The sequence below is a fragment of the Daldinia childiae genome, assembly GCF_008694065.1.
Source record: "Daldinia childiae strain JS-1345 chromosome Unknown Scaffold3, whole genome shotgun sequence".
NCBI classification, from domain to species: Eukaryota; Fungi; Ascomycota; class Sordariomycetes; order Xylariales; family Hypoxylaceae; genus Daldinia; species Daldinia childiae.
The window spans coordinates 1607724-1625538 of record NW_022984644.1 but is presented as its reverse complement, the minus strand read 5'-3'; the positions used below and the strand labels follow the sequence as shown (position 1 = coordinate 1625538).

The window sequence follows — 17815 nt, the reverse complement described above, 5'->3', positions numbered from 1 at the left end:
GCGGTCTAGAAACTCAAATTAAAAAAAAAAACTAGTATATTAATAGTGATTTTCTTAGAGGATGAATTAGTTATTCTAGTAAGTCTAGCTTGAAGTTAGAATAAATTAGTTACATCGTAGCTCGCATATTGGGGTCGTTCCTGATATGTGGTATCCGAGCAAACCCGGATATTTGCTCTAAATTGTACCAAGCGTCGTGCAGCTGAATCGACAAATGCGGATGGTCGTCAGACCCTAGTGTAACTCACCCTAGTAGATATGCGTGTGTCGAGGTGCTATGCAGTCAGAATCGTGTTCGCCTTGTTCAATGTGATTTATTAATGGTCAATTGGGGGGGTTTGAAGACAGATGATAGGCTATAGCTATACGAACTGCTGAAATAAATCGAACTATTCTCAAGCCGGTGATTCTTTAGGATGTGGTCTGGACGTGGTGGTCTAGACTGGGATGATAAATGGTAGTATTCATGAAGACAAATATGAGAATGAGAATGAGGATGAGGATGCTGAATAATTGTATGACTGTATACGAAATCGTAGTAACGCCCGTAGATCTGGTATCAGTGGAATTATATGTGCCGTGTGTCCACGCAGAGATCGGCATAAGTTAGATGGAGAAATAGAATGGGATTTTCAGATTACATAACGTTAAGATAATAAAGATATACATTTACAACGTAGCAGCAATAACCCTGTACCCATGTATATAACAGGGTCCATGTAATAGTACCATACCAGGTTTTGGTGGATCGAATAAACCGTTATTTTACCGTTATTTCACCATTTGCATATTTAAACGTTTGAAAATCGAGACTTAAGTGAACGACGAATAAGATTTTATATCTATTGAAGTTATTTTCAACGTTTGAAAGTGATTGGAATATTTATGTATATAGCTATTTATATTCCCAAACGTTTCACTTACTTTCAAACGTTATAGCGTTTATAGAAAGAGCTACAAAATCCACGGGAAGGCCACGGGAAGGCCACGGGAGCGACGGGAGCGACGGGAAGGTATAAATTAGGTAGGTACGTATATCATATAGATACGGGAGCAGGCAGGCAGTCAGTCAGTCAGTCAGTCAATAGATTACGAATACAATTATCAGTTGAAAGATTGATTATATAAGACTATTTAAGGGACTATCTATCTAAAGGACTATATAAGAGATTGGCTAGGAGACTGGCTAGGAGACTGGCTAGGAGACTGGTTATATATCTAATTAGCTAAGGTATTAGAAGGTCAGGGGACTGACTGACTGACTGACTGACTGACTGACTGGTTGACTAGCTAGTTGGTTGGTCAAGAAGTTGAAGACTTAAAAGAAAAAAGATGAATGGGAAGGGAGGGAGGGCCCTTTATATAGACCTGTATACCTGTATATTGCCTCAGACTTGTCTGTACAACCTTGATTTAAATTAGACCTTGTTTTGTATGGCCTTGATAAAGGCCTTTAGACCGACGGGAACGACGGGAACGACGGGAGTAGGTATAAATGCTTAAATATTTGAAGGCATATTGAATATTTGAAAGGCTAAATATTTAAAAAGTCAAACGTTGAAAAAAATTTAAACGTTTAGATATTATTTGATATTAAAATAGTGGTAAACGCTAAGAATGGCTAACATTTTTGATCTTAAATATTGAAATGAAATAAACAGTATAAATATGGGTCAAAAAAGTAAACGGTTATTGAACTGTTTATTCGATCCACCAAAACCTGGTATGGTATCCATGTAATAATGATGAGGTGGGTACTTTACACTAATGATGTGGGAAAGGAGTAACTCTAACCACACAGTAAAATTCTCCTAAAAAAACAGCAAAATCAATCACGTGAGAAAAGCCACTATAAGCCACCACAAGCCACCACAAACCACCATGCACGGCCATTTAAAAAATGGCTGGTTTACTTAACCCCATGCTTATGCTCCACTTGCATTGTAACCAAAGAGAGGGGCAGAAGGGGAAGGGGGGGAAAAGGGAAAAAAAAGAGAAAGAAAAAGAAAAGAAAACAGAAAGAAAAGAAGAAAAAAGAAGACAGAAAAGAGAGAAAAGGGAAAAAGGGGAAAGAAAGGGAAGAGAGGGAGAGGGAGAGGAGAGGAGAGAAGAAAAAAAGAAAAAAAGAAAGAAAAAAAAGAAAAGAAAGAAAAAGAAAGAAAAAGAAAGAAAAAGAAAGAAAAAGAAAGAAAAAGAAAGAAAAAAGAAAGAAAAAGAAAGAAAAAGAAAGAAAAAGAAAGAAAAAGAAGAAAAAGAAAAGAGGAAGGAGAGGAGAGAAGAGGGAGGTGAGGGGAGGGAGGGGAGGGAGGGAGGGGAGGGAGTAGGAGGGAGGGGGGAAAAAGGGAAGAAAGATAAAAAAAATGGAAAAAAAAAGAAAGAAAAAGAAAGAAAAAGAAAAACAAGGGGGAAAGAGGGGAAGGGGAGGGGAAAAAAGAAGATAGAGGGGATTTTATTATATGAAACTTTAAATAAAATATAAAAAAATTTATGTTTAAAATATTATGGTTACAATGCAAGTGGAATATATACATGGGGTTAGGTAAACGGGCCATTCTTTTCAAATGGCCGTGCGTGGTGGCGTGTGGTGGCTCGTAGTGGCGTATCTCACGTGAAAATGATTTTGCTGTTTTTTTAGGAGAATTTTACTGTGTGGTTAGAGTTACTCGTGGGAAAGGAAAGAACTGTGAGCTGCTTAAGGATCCCCTAACTTAAATAAATTTACTTTAGAAGCAGCTAAGCAACACTTAGCAACACTTCGTAAAGTAGTATCCCGTAAACTGCCTAAGCCACCTCAACCTTTCGCCCATTTTGTATTTTGCCCATGCAAAGTCCATAACCAGCCCATGCATACGAAGGAATATTTTACCATAGCAGCTTAGGTACCGTGTAGATTGCGCCAACGAAGTCCTACGCATTCTAATAACGGAAAATAATTATTAACTGCCTGAATTGTCGCCATCTTTTCTTTTCTCTCTCCCCTCCCCTTTCCTTCATACCCTAGTCTATCGTTTTTTTAATTTCCTTTTCCATAATATGACCCCTTCGTCAACATCATTGTCGCCGCAGTCGTCGTTGTGGACTTGACTTTGATAGAAGCGCCTATATGTATCGGCGTTAAGTATCCTATCACATCTACATAAACCTGTAGACTTATAGGATCGAGGTGCATAATCCTATCAACATTTTATCTTGGCAATACGAATATCTCGATATTCTTGAGCGCGTTTTGCACGAGTCGCAAGATCAAAATGAAGCAACGAGAAGAGGATGTCGAGTCCCAAGCTCAGCTACTTTCTAAGGAGAGTCAGTCACCATCGAGCGAAGAATTTGACTACGACGAACCCGAAAACAGTCACCAAAATCAGTCATCACGCCGTAGACGTCGGATAGAACAGAATCCTTTATGGCGCCGTATCCAGTCGTTCACGTTACCTATCTGGGCGCCTTGTCGCAAATTCAGCCCTAAATACTACGTCTTCGCCATTGTCGTATCCTTACTCATCACGCTGTTCATCTTTAACCCCTATTCCCCGACAATACCTACCCAGCATCAGACAGACGTCGACGTGTCTCCCGGAACCCCAACAAGTACTATCGCATCCTCTACAAAAGCCGCAAAGCCCACCGAGAGTTCAACACCTGCATACAAACCACCAAAACTCGAGGCCAACGACAAATATTGCACCACATGGCCCGTGGGCGAAGATGGCCGATACGAACCCAAGGGAGCTAGCCGAGCCAACAAGATCAAGATAGATAGCATTGCTCCTAAAGGTGGATGGAAAAAACCAGCGGGTATCAAAGTCATCGGTATGGTCTTTTATGGCCGTAAGAGATATGTGGACCTCTTGGATTGTTACCTCCAGCAGAATCTGGCATCGAATGGCGGCTACTTTGACGAGGTGTGGTTTATGGCCCACACCAAGGAAAAAGACGATGTTAGCTGGATAGAAGATCTTGTCCAAAAGACTCCCGGTTATAAGATTGTCGGCAAGGGAAAATGTGAAGGCGAAAAATATAAGTGCATGTGGACTTACGCCGTCGAGGACAAAACTATCTATGTCAAAATAGATGACGATATTGTGAGTAAACCCTTCCATCCAGCTGGATGGTATCAGGAGACTGAGACGAGTTTGTTGACTGACCTAATTATGCAGGTTTATATCCACCCCGACGCCATCCCTCAACTTGTCCATACTCGCATTGCCCTACCTCATCCGTATGCCATCTCGTCAAACCTAGTTAACAGTCCCGTCACGGGAATGGAGCAATATCACTACGGTGCGATCCACCCCTTTCTCCCGGACCCGAGCAGCAAGCCTTCGTTTCATGCTGCGGAGACGTGGCGCGCTTCCGAAAAGAAGAAATATCCTAAAGACCAACTGGTGGACGAATATAAGATCATGGACATGGAACCGTCGTACCGCGGCCACCCTTGGCTCCTTATATCTGACGACCACTATGACCTACTGAAAACACCCATGGGAAAATACGACCAGAACCGTGGTTCCGACCCAATTGCATTCGGTTTGGCGTGGAAGTCGTGGGCTATCGGCGCGCAGCAACAATATTCTCTCTTGTACAATCTTGAGCAGAATAAGATGCAACGCTATTTCTTCGGCCGAAATATCCGATACCCGGAAAGCGCTTTGGGACCCAATGCTTCCGCAGTAGTCTTCCCTAACGGGGACGGCCCCGGTGGTGAGCAGACATATGATACCGGGTACAACCGATACAACTTGAACTTCTGCGCCGTATGGGGTTCCGATATCAGGGATCAACTACCCATTGCCGACGATGACGAGCAAGATATCACTGCGGATATTCCTAGACGCATTGGACGGCCATTCGTAATCGACACCCGCTCCGTAGTAGGCCATTTTAGCTTCTTTACCCAGAAGGATGGTATCAATAAGAGCGATCTTCTAGATCGATGGCGAGCATTCGCGAACGAAGCGGTCTGCACCGCAAAAAACCAGAAGAAGCCGTGGGATCTGATGTGTCCGGACTTCAAAGCCGAGGGTGGTATGGGACGGTAGTAGAAGTTTCAACGAGGAATCGAAAAAAGGTCAAATCTAGCGGTGGTAATATTTCCTCACCTGATGTTCCATGACATTTTGCGTGGCGTTCCTGGGTTCTTGCATACGAAACGAGACCGGCCTGTTCCATACTGTACTATGAGACGTTTTAAGGGGAGCTGGTCGTCGTAAATGGGAATTGAATTGATGATGCGCTGCATTTGGGAGTTTTATACATACGGGAGGTCTCATGAGAGGACGGGAAGGCGTAGAAATATCGTGAAATCTTCGCATGCATGCGTTCCTCTTGTATATAGATGACTGACTACCTACCTAGGAGATAGGTTAGGTCATCTTGGTCACGCCGCGGATTAAATAAGTAAAATAACATTGTAAGAAATGTGTGTTTTTCAGTAGCCCTTTTTTTAAAAATCCCGCTCGGTGAAAAGAAGAGTATATAAAGTATTTAAATGTTGGTGGTACGCGCGTCCCGAGCTGTCGGACCCCATTCCTAAACCTTGTTGCGTTCGCTCGCAGGGGTGGATTTATGTAGGGGGCGTCGGTGGCATGATTGGAGGTTTAAGAAAGGGGAGGTCTAAGCGAGGAGAATTTATAGGTTATGGATTACGAATAGGAAGGTCTTGAGTAATAATTCCCGGCGCCGCGTCCGGGTTTATATAAGTTAGGTCCATAGGTTGAGAGACATGATAGATGGAAAATTCGTCATGTAAGGACCCGGCGAACATATGCAAGGATAAAGCAAGTCGAGACGCCTATCGCTGTAGGTAGATAAGAGCGTTTGTTGTGTTCTCTTACAGCAAATAGGCCCTTGATGCGGCTCCGGGGGGGTGGGGTTCGTCGCACAGGATGGGTTGAGGTGCCGGATGGGGGTCCGAGGTTGGGGTGATTTATAGGTAGGTAGGTAGGTTAGGTAAGTAAGTATTTAAATGATAGGTCATGTTGCTTTGCATTTATTTATTTATTTTATGATTTAGGTATGTTTGCTACCAGTAGGGGCATTAGGAGGTAGTTAAATGGAGTGGACGGCGGTACCGGGTATCGCGGCATCTGTGACGAGGTTGAAGTAAAAATGGGTGCTTATGCCCAGCAATGAGGCTCAAAGTTAGGTAAGCATTTTTATACATAACTATAAGTGGTAGTTAGGTAGTAGTTGAGCCAAGAAGTAGAATGGCGAACTATTTATAGATAGATAAAGTCGAAAAAGAAAAATAGGCTTGAGATAAAGACGAAAAAAAGAAAAAGAAAAGTTGGTCAAAATGACAAAATGGTCAGTCATATAGTAGTTGCGAAGTTGCTAAATAGCTCAAACATTATCCCGAGATAGATGCGAATGTATATATATGGTGAAGTATATCCAATAAATAGATGGTAGATGGTAAATTTGAGAGATGATCAGTTGAGCTAAATTGTAGTAGATGGCGGAATAGATTAACAGTGCTTTTGTTGCTACGGTATATGAGGTTTACTTGCTCGTTGGAATTTACATGTATGCTGCGCTGCGTACCTAGGTACCTAACCTTATAAGGCTCGTGCATCGGGTGTTTATTATTTTGCTTGCTCTGTTTGGTACTGCGGCGTGTAGTTATGAAAAATGCTGAAGCTATAAACTAGGTAGAGATTGAANAATAAAATATAAAAAGAAAAAAGAAGAAAAAAGAAGACAGAAAAGAGAGAAAGGGGGAAAAGAGGAGAGAAAGGGAAGAGAGGGAGAGGGAGAGGAGAGGAGAGAAGAAAAAGAAAGAAAAAAAGAAAAAGAAAGAAAAAGAAAGAAAAAGAAAGAAAAAGAAAGAAAAGAAAGAAAAAGAAAGAAAAAGAAAAGGGAGGAAGGAGAGGACGGAAGAGGGGAGGGAGGGAGGGAGGGAGGGAGGAGGGGAGGGAGGGGGGGAGGGGAGGGAGGGGAGGGAGGGGAGGGAGGGGAGGGAGGGGAGGGAGGGGAGGGAGGGGAGGGAGGGGAGGGAGGGGAGGAGGGGAGGGAGGGGAGGGAGGGAGGAGGGGAGGGAGGGGAGGGAGGGGAGGGAGGGGAGGGAGGGGAGGGAGGGAGGGAGGGGAGGGAGGGGAGGGAGGGAGGGAGGAGGAGGGGAGGGAGGGGAGGGAGGGGAGGAGGGGAGGGAGGGGAGGGGGGGAGGGAGGGGAGGGAGGGGAGGGAGGGGAGGGGGGAGGGAGGGGGGAGGGGAGGGAGGGAGGGAGGGGAGGGAGGGGAGGGAGGGAGGGAGGGGAGGGAGGGGGAGGGAGGGGGGAAAAAAGAGGAAGAAGGAGAAAAAAAGGAAAAAAAAGAAAGAAAAAGAAGGAGGGGAGGAAAGACGGGAAGGGGGGGAGGAAGGGGAGACAGGGGAGGGGCAGGGAGAGGAAAGGGGAAAAAAAGAGAGGAAAAAGGAGGGGGGGGGAAAACGGGAGGCCACCCCAAGGGGCGACACAAGCCGGAAGGGACAAAGGAAGAAAGGGGGGGGAAGAGGAGAAAAAGGAAAAAAAAGAGGGGAAAAAAGAAAGGAAAGAAAGAAGAAAAGGAGAAAGGAAGAAAGGAAGAGGGGGGAGGGAGGAGAGGGAAGGAGAGAGGGGGGAGAACAGGAAGAAAGGGAGAAAGAGGAAGGGGAAAGGAGAAAAGAGGGGAGAGAAGAAGAAAGAAAAGGAAAAGAAGGGAAAAGGGAAGAGGGAAAAGGGGGGGGAGAGAAGAGGGAGGAGGAGGAGGAGGGGAAGGGGGGGAGAAAGAGAGGAGGAGAGAGGGAAAAAAAAAGGAGGAGAGAGGGAGAGGAGGGAGGGAAGAAGAGGGGGAGGGGGAGGGGAAGAAGAGGGGGGGGAAGAGGGGGGTGGAAGGAGAGAGAGGGAGGGAAAGAGAAGAAAGGAAAAAGAAAGGGGGGAAAGAAGAGGGAAAAAGAAAAGGAAGGAAAAGAGGAAGGAAAAAGAGGAGGAAAAAGAAAAGAGAGGGGGGGAGGGGGAGGAAGAGGAAAGAAAGGGAGAGGGAGAAGGGGAGAGAAAGGAGGGGAAGAGAAAGAGAGAAGAAAGGGGAGGGAAAGGAAGAGAAGGGAAGAGAAGGAAAAGGGGAAGGGGGAAGGGGGAAGGGGGAAGAAGGAGGAGGGGGGGAGAGGGGAAGAGGAAAAAAGAGAAAGAAGGGGAGAAAGAGAAGGGAAAAAGAGAGGGGAGAAGGGGAGGGGAGGAGGAAGGGAGGGAAGAAAAAGAGAAAAGGAGGGAAAAAGGGGGAAAGGGAGGAAGAGAGAGAGGGAGGAGGAGGGGAAAAGAAAAGAGAAAAAGAGAGAGGGGAAAGGGAAAGAAAGGGGAGGGAAAAAAAGAAGGGAAAAGAAAAAGGGGGGGGGGAAGGGAGGAAGGGAAAAGGGGAGAGAAAAGAGGGGAAAAAAAGGAGGGAGAAGAGAAGGAAGAGGAGGAGGGGGGAAGAGGGAGGGGGGAAGAGGGAGAAGAGAAAAAAAGGGGAAAAAGGGGAAGGGAGGGGAGAGAAAGAAAGACAGAGAGGAAGGAGGGGAAAGGAGAAAAAAAGAAAAGGGTGATAGAAATAAATTAAGAAAGAAAAAGTAAAAAATAAAAGAAAAAAGGTTAATTTTAAAATAATAATATTAAGATATAATAAAAAATATAAATAAATAAATGTTAATATAATTTAAATTAATTATAATAATTTATTTAAAATATTAAATTATAATTATATTAATATTAAAATATTAATATATATTTTTAAAATTTTAAAAAAAATATTTTAAAAAAATTATATATTTAATTTATTTTAACGAACTTAGATTAAAAATTGGAAATGGTTTGAGGGGAAGTACCTTTTTAACCATATTTTTTCCTAACTAATTATACCTTGGTATACTTTTTTAAACTATTTTTTAATTTCTAATTTAAGGTAAATTTAAATATTTTTTTTTTATTTGGTATAGTAATAATTAAATTAATTAAAAAAATTAATTAAAAATATTTATTTTAATGTGTTTATAATAAATAAAATCTTTATATAAAAAATAGGTATTAATTTTATTATTTAAATAGGTTATTATATATAAAACGTACGCGTTTTAGGTCGAAATTAATTATAATATCGGTTATAACGTTAGTTATATAAATAGCCGTAATAAACGTTAAAGCTTATAATATTATAACACAATATTATATAAACATAAAAAAAGGGTTAAAAAATACGAGTAATTAAATAAATAGTTTCGAAAAAATAAAAGGTATTTTAAACGTGGTTGTGTAAGTATAAATGTATAGGTGTAAATGTGTGGGTATATCGTTTTAAAGTTATTACGTATTTTTAAACGTTAAGGTTTACGATATTATAACGTAATGTCGTATAAATATGTAAAAAAGATAAGAAAGTAACAAAAGTAAAGGATTAGTTTTAAATAATTAAAATAGAAAATATTTTAAACATGGTTATAAGTGGTTGTATAGTAGTGTGTGGGTGTAAGCGTGTGGGTATAGCGTATTAAAACTATTTAAACGTTAAGGTTTATAATATTATAACACAATGCCGTATAAGTATGTAAAAAAGATAAAAAAGTAGCGAAAGTAAAAAATTAGCCTTGAGTTATTAAAATAGAAGGTATTTTAAACGTTATTATTATATATCGTATTATTATCGATATAGTTTTATTAAAAGTTTAATTAAAATTTTAAAATGTGTATTAGGTATGGCTAAAATGTTAAATAGCGGCTAAGATTAGAATTTAAGGAACGCTTTTTTTACAACCCATAAATATAAATATATGGATTAAGGGTTTTATAGCGCCTGTGGCGTTAATAAAAAAAAGGCGGAAAACGAAGCCCGCTTTTCGAATGAGGGGAACACAGGAAGAGAAAGAGGGAAGAGAGAAGGGGAAGAGGAGGGGGAGGGGAAAAGGGAGACGGGGAAGAGGGAAGGGAGAAGAGAGGAAGAGAAAGAGGGGGAAGGGAGAGAGAGAGGAAGGAGGGGGGAGGGGGGAAGGAAGGAGGGGAGGAAGGGGGGAGAAGAGAGGGGAAAGGGAGGGAAGAGAAAGAAGAAAGGGGAGGGGAAAGAAAGGAAGAGAGGGGAAAAGAGGGGACGAGGGGAAAGGAAGGGGAAAGAAAGGGAAAGAAGAGGAAGAAGGGGGGAGGAAAGAAAAAGGGGAGAAAGAAGAGAACGAAAGGGAAGGAAAGAGGGGAAAAAAAAGGGAAAGAGAGGAGGGAGAGAAGAGGAGGAGGGAAGGGGGGGGGGAGAAGGGGAAAGGAGGAAAAGGAAGGGGAAAGGGGAGAAAGAGAGGAGGGAGGGAGGGGGAAGAGGAGGGGAGAGGAGGAGGAAAGGAGGGAAGGAGGGGGGAGGAGGGAGAGGAGGAAAAAGAGGAAGGGGGGAAGAAGAGGGGGGGAGAGGGGAGGAAAGAAGGGGAAGGAAAAGGAAGAAAGGAGGGAAAGAAAGGAAAAGAAGAGAAGAAGAGAAGGGGAGGGAGGGAGAGAGGGAGGAAGGAGGGGAGGAAGGGGGGAGAAGAGGGGGGGAAGAGAGGGAGGAGAAAGAAGAAAGGAAAAAGGAGGAGGGGGAGGAGGGGGAGGGGAAGAAGGGAGGGGGGAAAAGGCAAGGGAGGAAGGGAGGGGGGAGGGGGAAGGAGGGGAAGGGCGGGGGAAAAAAAAAAGAGGGAGGAGGGAGGGAAGAAAGGAAAAAAGGAGAGGAGGAGAGGAGAGGAGGGGAACGGGGGAAGAAGGGAGGAAGGGGAGGAAACCGGGAGGGAAAGGAAAAAAAGGGAGGAAGAGAGAGAGGGGGAGGGGAGGGAGGGGGGAGGAGGGAGGGAAAGAAAAGAGAGGGAAAAGAAAAGGGAGGAGAGGAAAGAAAGGAAAAAAGGAGGAGAAAAAAAGAAAAAAAGAGAAAGAGAAAAGAAAAGAGAAAAAAAAAACAAGAGGAAAGGAGAAGAAAAAGGAGGGGAGGGAAAGAACAAGGAGAGGAAAAGAAGGAAAAGGGAGGGAAAAGGGAGAGAAAGAGGAGAGGGAGGGGGAGAGAAAGGGAGGAAAGGAGAGAGAGAGGAGGGGAGAGGACGGAAAGGAAAGAGAAGGAGAGAAGGGGGAGGGAAGGAAGGGAGAGAAGGAAAGAAAAAGAAGAGAAGAAAAGAGAGAAAGGGGAGAGGAGAAGGAAAGGAAAGGAAAGGAAAGAAAGAAAAGAAAAGGAGAAAGGGAAAAAGAAAAGGAAAAAGAGGAAGAAAAAGAGGAGAAAAAGGAGAAGAGAGAGGGAAAGAAAAGAAAGAGAAAAGAGAAAAAAAGAGGAAGAAAAGGAGAGAAGGGGGAGAAAGGGAGAAGGGAGGGAAGGGAAAGGAGGGGGAGGAGGGAAAAAAACGGGGGAGAAGAGGAAGGGAAGAGGAGGGAGGAGAAAGAGGAGAGAAAGAAGGGAGAAAGAGAGAAAGGAAGAAAGGGGGAAAAAGGCGAGGAGGGGAAGGGAGGAAAAGAAGGGAGGAAGGGGAGGGAGGAGAGAGGAGAGAAGGAGAAAAAAAAGGGAAAAAAAGGGAGAGGGAAAGAAGGGAAGGGGGAAAAGGGAGGGAAAAAAGGAAAAAGGAGAGGAGGAGAAAGGGAGGAAGAAAGAGAGGAGAAGAGGGGAAAAAAAGGAAAGAGAGAGGAGGGAAGAAAAGAAAAGAAAGGAAAGAGAGAGGGGGGGGAAAGGGGAGGAGAAAGGAGGAGGGAGGAGAGGGAGGAGAGGGAGGAGGGAGGGAGGAGGGAGGGGGGAGGGAAGGGAAGGGAGGGGGAAGGGAGGGGGGGAGGAGAGAGAAAGAGCAGGAGAAAAAGAAGGAGAGCAAAAGGGAAGAAAAGGAAGGAGAAGAAAAGAAAAGAAAAGGAAGAAAAGGAAGAAAAGGAAAAAAGGAAAAAGGAAGAAAAGGAAGAAAAGGAAGAAAAGGAAGAAAAGGAAGAAAAGGAAGAAAAGGAAGAAAAGGAAGAAAAGGAAGAAAAGGAAGAAAAGGAAGAAAAGGAAGAAAAGGAAGAAAAGGAAGAAAAGGAAGAAAAGGAAGAAAAGGAAGAAAAGGAAGAAAAAGGAAGAAAAGGAAGAAAAGGAGGAAGGAAGAAAAGGGAGAGAAGGAAGAAAGGGGGGGAAAAAAGAAAGAAAAAGAAGAAGAAGAAAGAGGAGAGAAAAGAAGGAGAAAAAGAAAAGAAGAAGGAAGAAAGAGAGGAAAGAGGGAAAAAGAAGGAGAAGAGAGGGAGGAAGAAAGGGAGAAGAGAAAGGGGGAAGGGGGGAAAGAAAGGGAAAAAGGGAAAGGAGGGAAAGAGAGGGGGGGAGAAGGGGGGGAAGGGGAGAAGAGAAAAGGAAAAGGGAGGAAGGAGGGAGAGAAGGGGAGGGAGGGGGGAGGAAGAGGGGAGAGGGTGGAGAAGCAGGGGGAATGAGGGAAAGAAAAGAAGAAAAAATAAATAAAATTAATAAAATTTTAAATAATAAAATAATATAATAATTTTAATTAATTTTATTAATTTAAAACCTATTAGCGTAAAACTGAGATAATTAGCGCAAGGCTAAAATGTAAGGCTAACAAAACTTACCTCTAACATACTAAAAATCTCTTGACACAAAACCTTAAGTAAACTTAAGGCATATTTATGGTTACAATGCAAGTGGAACATATACATGGGGTTAAGTGAACGGGCCATTCTTTTCAAATGGCCGTACGTGGTGGCGCGTGGTGGCTCGTAGTGGCGTATCTTACGTAAAAATGATTTTGCTGTTTTTTAGGAGAATTTTACTGTGTAGTTAGAGTTACTCAGATATTTAGACTCTACTACTAATTATTAACCTAAGTAGTTACACAAGCTTAAACTAAGATACTATAGTAAGTGCTTAGAGTTAAGAACTAGACTTTCTATATATTAATAATACGGTAATTAAACGAATCCCTTTATGATCACATCTTTTACTAAAATGTCTCACAAGTATACCATTGAACAATAAGCTCATATAAGACTACTAGCCTAACTCAACTCGAATCTAAGTGCGTCATATTGCAAGTATATCGTCCCCGGCAACAAAGCCGTCTCCGTATTCGTCGCATTAAACGGTAAACTCAAGACAAGCTCATTGACACCCTCCTTTAATAACCCCGTCGAAAATTCAAACTTCTTCCCAAAGTTCTGACAAACAACGCTACTCCGCACTCCACAAGAGCCGCTACGGTACGACGGTATGATCCACGTCTCCACATCCCGGCCGTTTGCGGCTACGGTGTACGGTACATTGGAGTACTTCTCATTTGGAAGATCTGCCCACTTACTATTCCCGTTAGCCGTTTTCACGCCCGCGAGGTCGATCGTGAGTGTCGCCTTCTTAGCGCCAGCTAGCTGATTGCCGGTGAGATTGAACTGGACGGTCCAATTGTTCACGTTTTCGTAGTATGGCTGCGAGCGGAAGAAGTTGGATTTTCCGGGGAAGACACTCCAGTGGATGTAATTGAAGTCTTCGGCCTCCTTGCTCTCTCCGATCTTGAATCGAACTCCGTCCGGGAAGTCGGTTGGGAAATCCCAGTTTGCCCAGTACACGCGGTATTGCTCGGGCTGCAGAGGCTTTGATGTGTCTGGTGCGTAGCCGTGCTTGTATTCACCAGCTGACTTGTCCGGTATACCGATTCGCCAGATTTCTTTACCTGCACTTTCGGGTTTCCATTGAAACTTGAACGGAGTGCTGTTCCCGGATTTTGAGACTTTGACGTCGTCCTGGATGAACCACCCAAAGATCCCATCGGCATACACAGTTAGCCTGTAAGTGCCTTCTTTCACTCTAGGGATCTCCACTACTCCAGTATTAGGATTTATATCTGCCCAGTACTGCAGACTAGACTGGTCAAAAACATTCAGTTGGAAGTCTCGCTTATTTTCGGCGAGAACAGCAAGGGGCCGCTTTGCGCCTGCAGGCAATTCGATCGTCGCCTTGAACGTAGTTCGCTTAGATGATGGCGCGTAGTTGGGTACGTACTGGGCAATGCTATCATAGAACTCGCTGTTCCATTCCGGATTTGCATATTGCGCCGCATCGGCTCTTAGTTCAGCGAGGGTTGTCTTCGGCCCACCCTTGTTGAAATGGTAATACTGCGGTCCCCAGGTGCGATCAAAGCCATGGGTGATGTTAGGAACCGGCGCGCCGTGATGACCAGCCACCAAGTAGTTGTACTGTAAAGATAAAAGTGTAAGCGTTATCTGTCTCATTGGGATTGAATCGAAAAAGAGTTGGAAGTCTTACAACTATACCGTCTACAACTAGATCGGAGTGCAATGGACCCCCGTAATATGTCTCCCTAGTGTTGTGAACTAGCCAAGCACCGTATGTGTTTCCGTCGGAACTAGTCGATCCATCTGAGTACTGTCCATGAACATCATGATCACGCCAAACCTCTGCAAAGGTGTATTTCGTAAAGTAATCCGAGTATTGCTTCACATAGGGATCATTCGTCGAGTTGCCAAGGTAAGTCGTTGCGTCCTGTACGGTGATGGCTTTCCCAGCAGCATCAGCAGATGGAATCGGTGCCCAGTTGCCCTCGCTTCCGGAGAGGTGAGTCCATAACTTTGTGCTCGGCCTGAAGAGCGTGCGTAGCTCGCCAAGTCCTCGGAGGAAAGGCGTCTTCTGGTTGAAATAAGTGACTCGGGAGAACATATGTAAACCAGTTTCGCCTTCTCGCAAGAACCAGTACTGCTCTAATGTCTGGTTGGTGGACGCATATGTATCGCTCATCACAACACCGCCATACGGTGTTCCGGTCGAGTCGGTACCCTTTATGAGCTTGAATCGAGCGGTGCCACCTGGGGTCCAGAATCCGCTAGGAATACAAGAACAATCCAGATATGGCCCTCTCCCACTTCCCGCACCTATTAAGTCCTGTTTTCCCAGTGAAAGCTGAGAGACTGCCCCGTTACTTTTGCTCACGGCCACCGACAAGTCATCATTTCGTAGGATATACTGGCTCGTAGTCTCTGTAGCCTCCAGAAGCGCCTTTGCCCGAGAGGCTAGAATGGCGAAGGCTAATGCCTTCAGCGACACCATTTTAGCAATGGAAGATTTAACTCGGAGTGTATCTCACGCCAAATCGGGTGTCAGGACTGAAGGGGAACATGTAAAATATAGTAGCAATAGTGCCATGTCACGCTACATAAACCGTTCGGTCATCGTCACCAATTCTTGCGAGGTCCAGACCGCCTTAAAATACTGTACCTGCATATCAATATGAGTATTTCGGTCTCTCTTGGACCGAAATAGTATCTCTGCGGAGATATTATGAACTAATTTATACGTATAATTGTAGAATGCGGGGAATATTGGCTGCGCGCTGTTACATGGTTGATCGAAATAGGTTAATTGCTATGGTTCTTGGTCCGCAACCTCTTATGGGGTCATGTACTTTTGGCAAAGTGGAAATATCAACTGATCGCCAAGTCGTATTAGTCCGATCAACTAAAGTTGCGATAATTCCACATATTCAGAGTGAACATACTTCTCGGAGAGAAGACGGCGAGAGACGCAGAAAGAAGCATAATTGCCTGCCTTATTAAATCATAATGATACTTCTAGTCAAATAACTTGGGAAATTCATTTATATTCCTTCAAGAAGAGCTGGTGTTTCTTCTAAGCTAAACTAAAGTTATGAACGCTCATTCGATTGAGTGGATCGTATACTATTAGTTTACCTTTCTCGGTAGTTCATGAGAAGAAAACATGTAAATTTATCTCGGCAGTTAGTTATTCAACACTAGACCAATTCACTCTTTCTATTGCCTGATCCTAATAGCAATTACACCTCTCACCGATACTATCATGACTTGTATGGTTCGACTTAAAGAAACAGTCGACAAGCTCCAGCTTAAATGACCCACTGGTTATATACAAGCAGTGCTATATGTAGCATCTTTCATATTAGAAACTCACGCCACCCCGCTCTTTATCGTTCAAGTGCGATTTATCCTATCAATCATAGCTTGCTTCTAACCTGGATAGATGAAAATGTTTTCAGCCCTAATAATAGATTGCTCGATAGCTCGACCTCACATAAAGCTACCCCTGAGGTCTTATACGTACACCAACCATCTTCTTCGTTACTTGATAGCTAGTAAGCAAATCTCAATAGAAGTATCTTGAGTCACCGAAATGCTCGGGTCCAGAGCTGCTCTCGTAGTAGAGTTTATCTTCACCTGCTTTATTTCATTAGCTTTCGTCGCCGACATATCAAATGCGGCATCTATAGAGCCGGTGATAGAGAGTGTCTGTAGGTAACCAGAACATATGACAAACGACTCTTATTAGGATTCTTTCTAAATGTTACGCAGCTCCTATCGAGGGATTTTCTAAGAATGCCATTACCGCTGCTGTGAACGCCACGGAGCCTGCCAATGGTGACTACATTATATCACAATCTGCCATCAAGGGAAAAACCGTCTACGCAACCTTCAGCGCGGCCATCACCGCCATCCAGAAAGTGTCAAGCACGAAGGCCGTAACTGTATTCGTTTACCCCGGCACCTACAAGGAGCAGATCGTCTTCAGCCGCTCCGGCACCACCATCTTCCGCGGATACACCAAGGACACATCCTCTAACAAGCACAATCAAGTTATTATCCAAAACAGCTATGGCGTCGACACCCAAGGCGACCAGAGCAACTCCGACTCCGCAACCCTGTACTCCCGGGCCTCAGATATCCAGCTCTACAACATCAACCTAAACAACGTCTTCGGACAGACCCGTAACTTCGCGTCCCTAGGCTTCGCCATCGGCAACAACGGCCGCGCCGCCTTCTACGGGTGCCAAGTCACCGGAAACCAGGACACATTCGACACCAACGCCGGGACCAGCGTATTCGCGTACAACACGCTGATCGAGGGATCTGTTGATTTCATATGGGGCGCCGGGTTGGCTTATTTCCTCAACTCTACAATCGTACCCAATACCAAGGGCGGGTACATCGCGGCGATGAAGCGAGCGTCAGCCAGCACCCCCGGCGGTCTCGTCTTCGACCAATCTACCATTGCCGCGACGGCGAATGCGGCTGCTGGATCCGTCTTCCTAGGTCGTCCGTATAACCAGTACTCCCGGGTTGCGTATATTAAGACATATCTCGACAAGTCAATTGCACCGGCAGGGTGGTCTGTCTGGTCGAAGACAGACCCGCGGACCGATGGGGCTCTGCTTGGCGAGTATCAGAACCATGGTCCTGGGGCTGATACCAAAACCCGCGCTTCCTTCTCGCGACAGCTTTCTAAAACGGATGTCGCGCAGTTTCGACTGTCCAACTTTTTCTCTTCTCAGGGGACATCATGGTAAGTTCTATAACTTAGTGTTCATGTGTTTTGTAACTAACGGTTGCCGCAGGATTGATATGACACATGTTAAGATCACTCCCTTTAGCCCGTAGTTTGCTAGACAATACCGAAAGCGAAAATTATTGTACTGGGTTTTTTTCATGAGATTATTACGATTCAGGCAGACATGGGAGAATGATGGAAATGACATTACAGTTGACTGAGCCACTACATAGTAGATCTATTGGAATTCTAAACAAGACATCTGGAACAAAGGATACTTGGTACGTATAGCCACGGTTAGGCTAGAGTCCCCTCCCTTGAGGGATATCTTCTTCGCTCCCAGATATTTTCTTAATAGGCCACCGGATTACGAGACGAATTATTATTGAGACAAACATTATGATATTTTTAATATCCGGCCACCATTTACTCCAGCTAAAACTAGTGATAGCGAGTAGCCCAAGAGTGTATGTCACAGCAGTGATGCCTCCGAATACTTTCCAGAAACCTTTTTGGGTATCTTCAATACTGCCAACACCATCGAATAGATGCATGCCATAAAACGTCTAAG

At 44.1% G+C, this 17815-nt stretch overlaps 3 protein-coding genes across 3 annotated transcripts; 2 read left to right on the top strand and 1 right to left on the bottom strand.

Moving 5' to 3' along the window:
- Window positions 1–3248: 3248 nt before the first annotated feature.
- Window positions 3249–12384, top strand: GL218_03164 (Reticulocyte-binding protein 2 like protein a; the record flags this gene model as incomplete). The annotated part of the gene is made up of 3 exons (XM_033579712.1): window positions 3249–4082; window positions 4158–5025; window positions 11648–12384. The coding sequence occupies 3 exons, from the start codon at window positions 3249–3251 to the stop codon at window positions 12382–12384; spliced, it is 2439 nt and encodes an 812-aa protein (XP_033437576.1).
- A 551-nt stretch (window positions 12385–12935) lies between these two features.
- GL218_03163 (putative rhamnogalacturonate lyase C) lies at window positions 12936–14994 on the bottom strand (the record flags this gene model as incomplete). Its single annotated transcript, XM_033579711.1, has 2 exons — window positions 12936–14126; window positions 14197–14994. The coding sequence occupies 2 exons, from the start codon at window positions 14992–14994 to the stop codon at window positions 12936–12938; spliced, it is 1989 nt and encodes a 662-aa protein (XP_033437570.1).
- A 1098-nt stretch (window positions 14995–16092) lies between these two features.
- On the top strand, window positions 16093–17354 carry GL218_03162 (Pectinesterase; the record flags this gene model as incomplete). The annotated part of the gene is made up of 3 exons (XM_033579710.1): window positions 16093–16210; window positions 16272–17259; window positions 17312–17354. The coding sequence occupies 3 exons, from the start codon at window positions 16093–16095 to the stop codon at window positions 17352–17354; spliced, it is 1149 nt and encodes a 382-aa protein (XP_033437569.1).
- Between the last annotated feature and the right edge of the window lie 461 nt (window positions 17355–17815).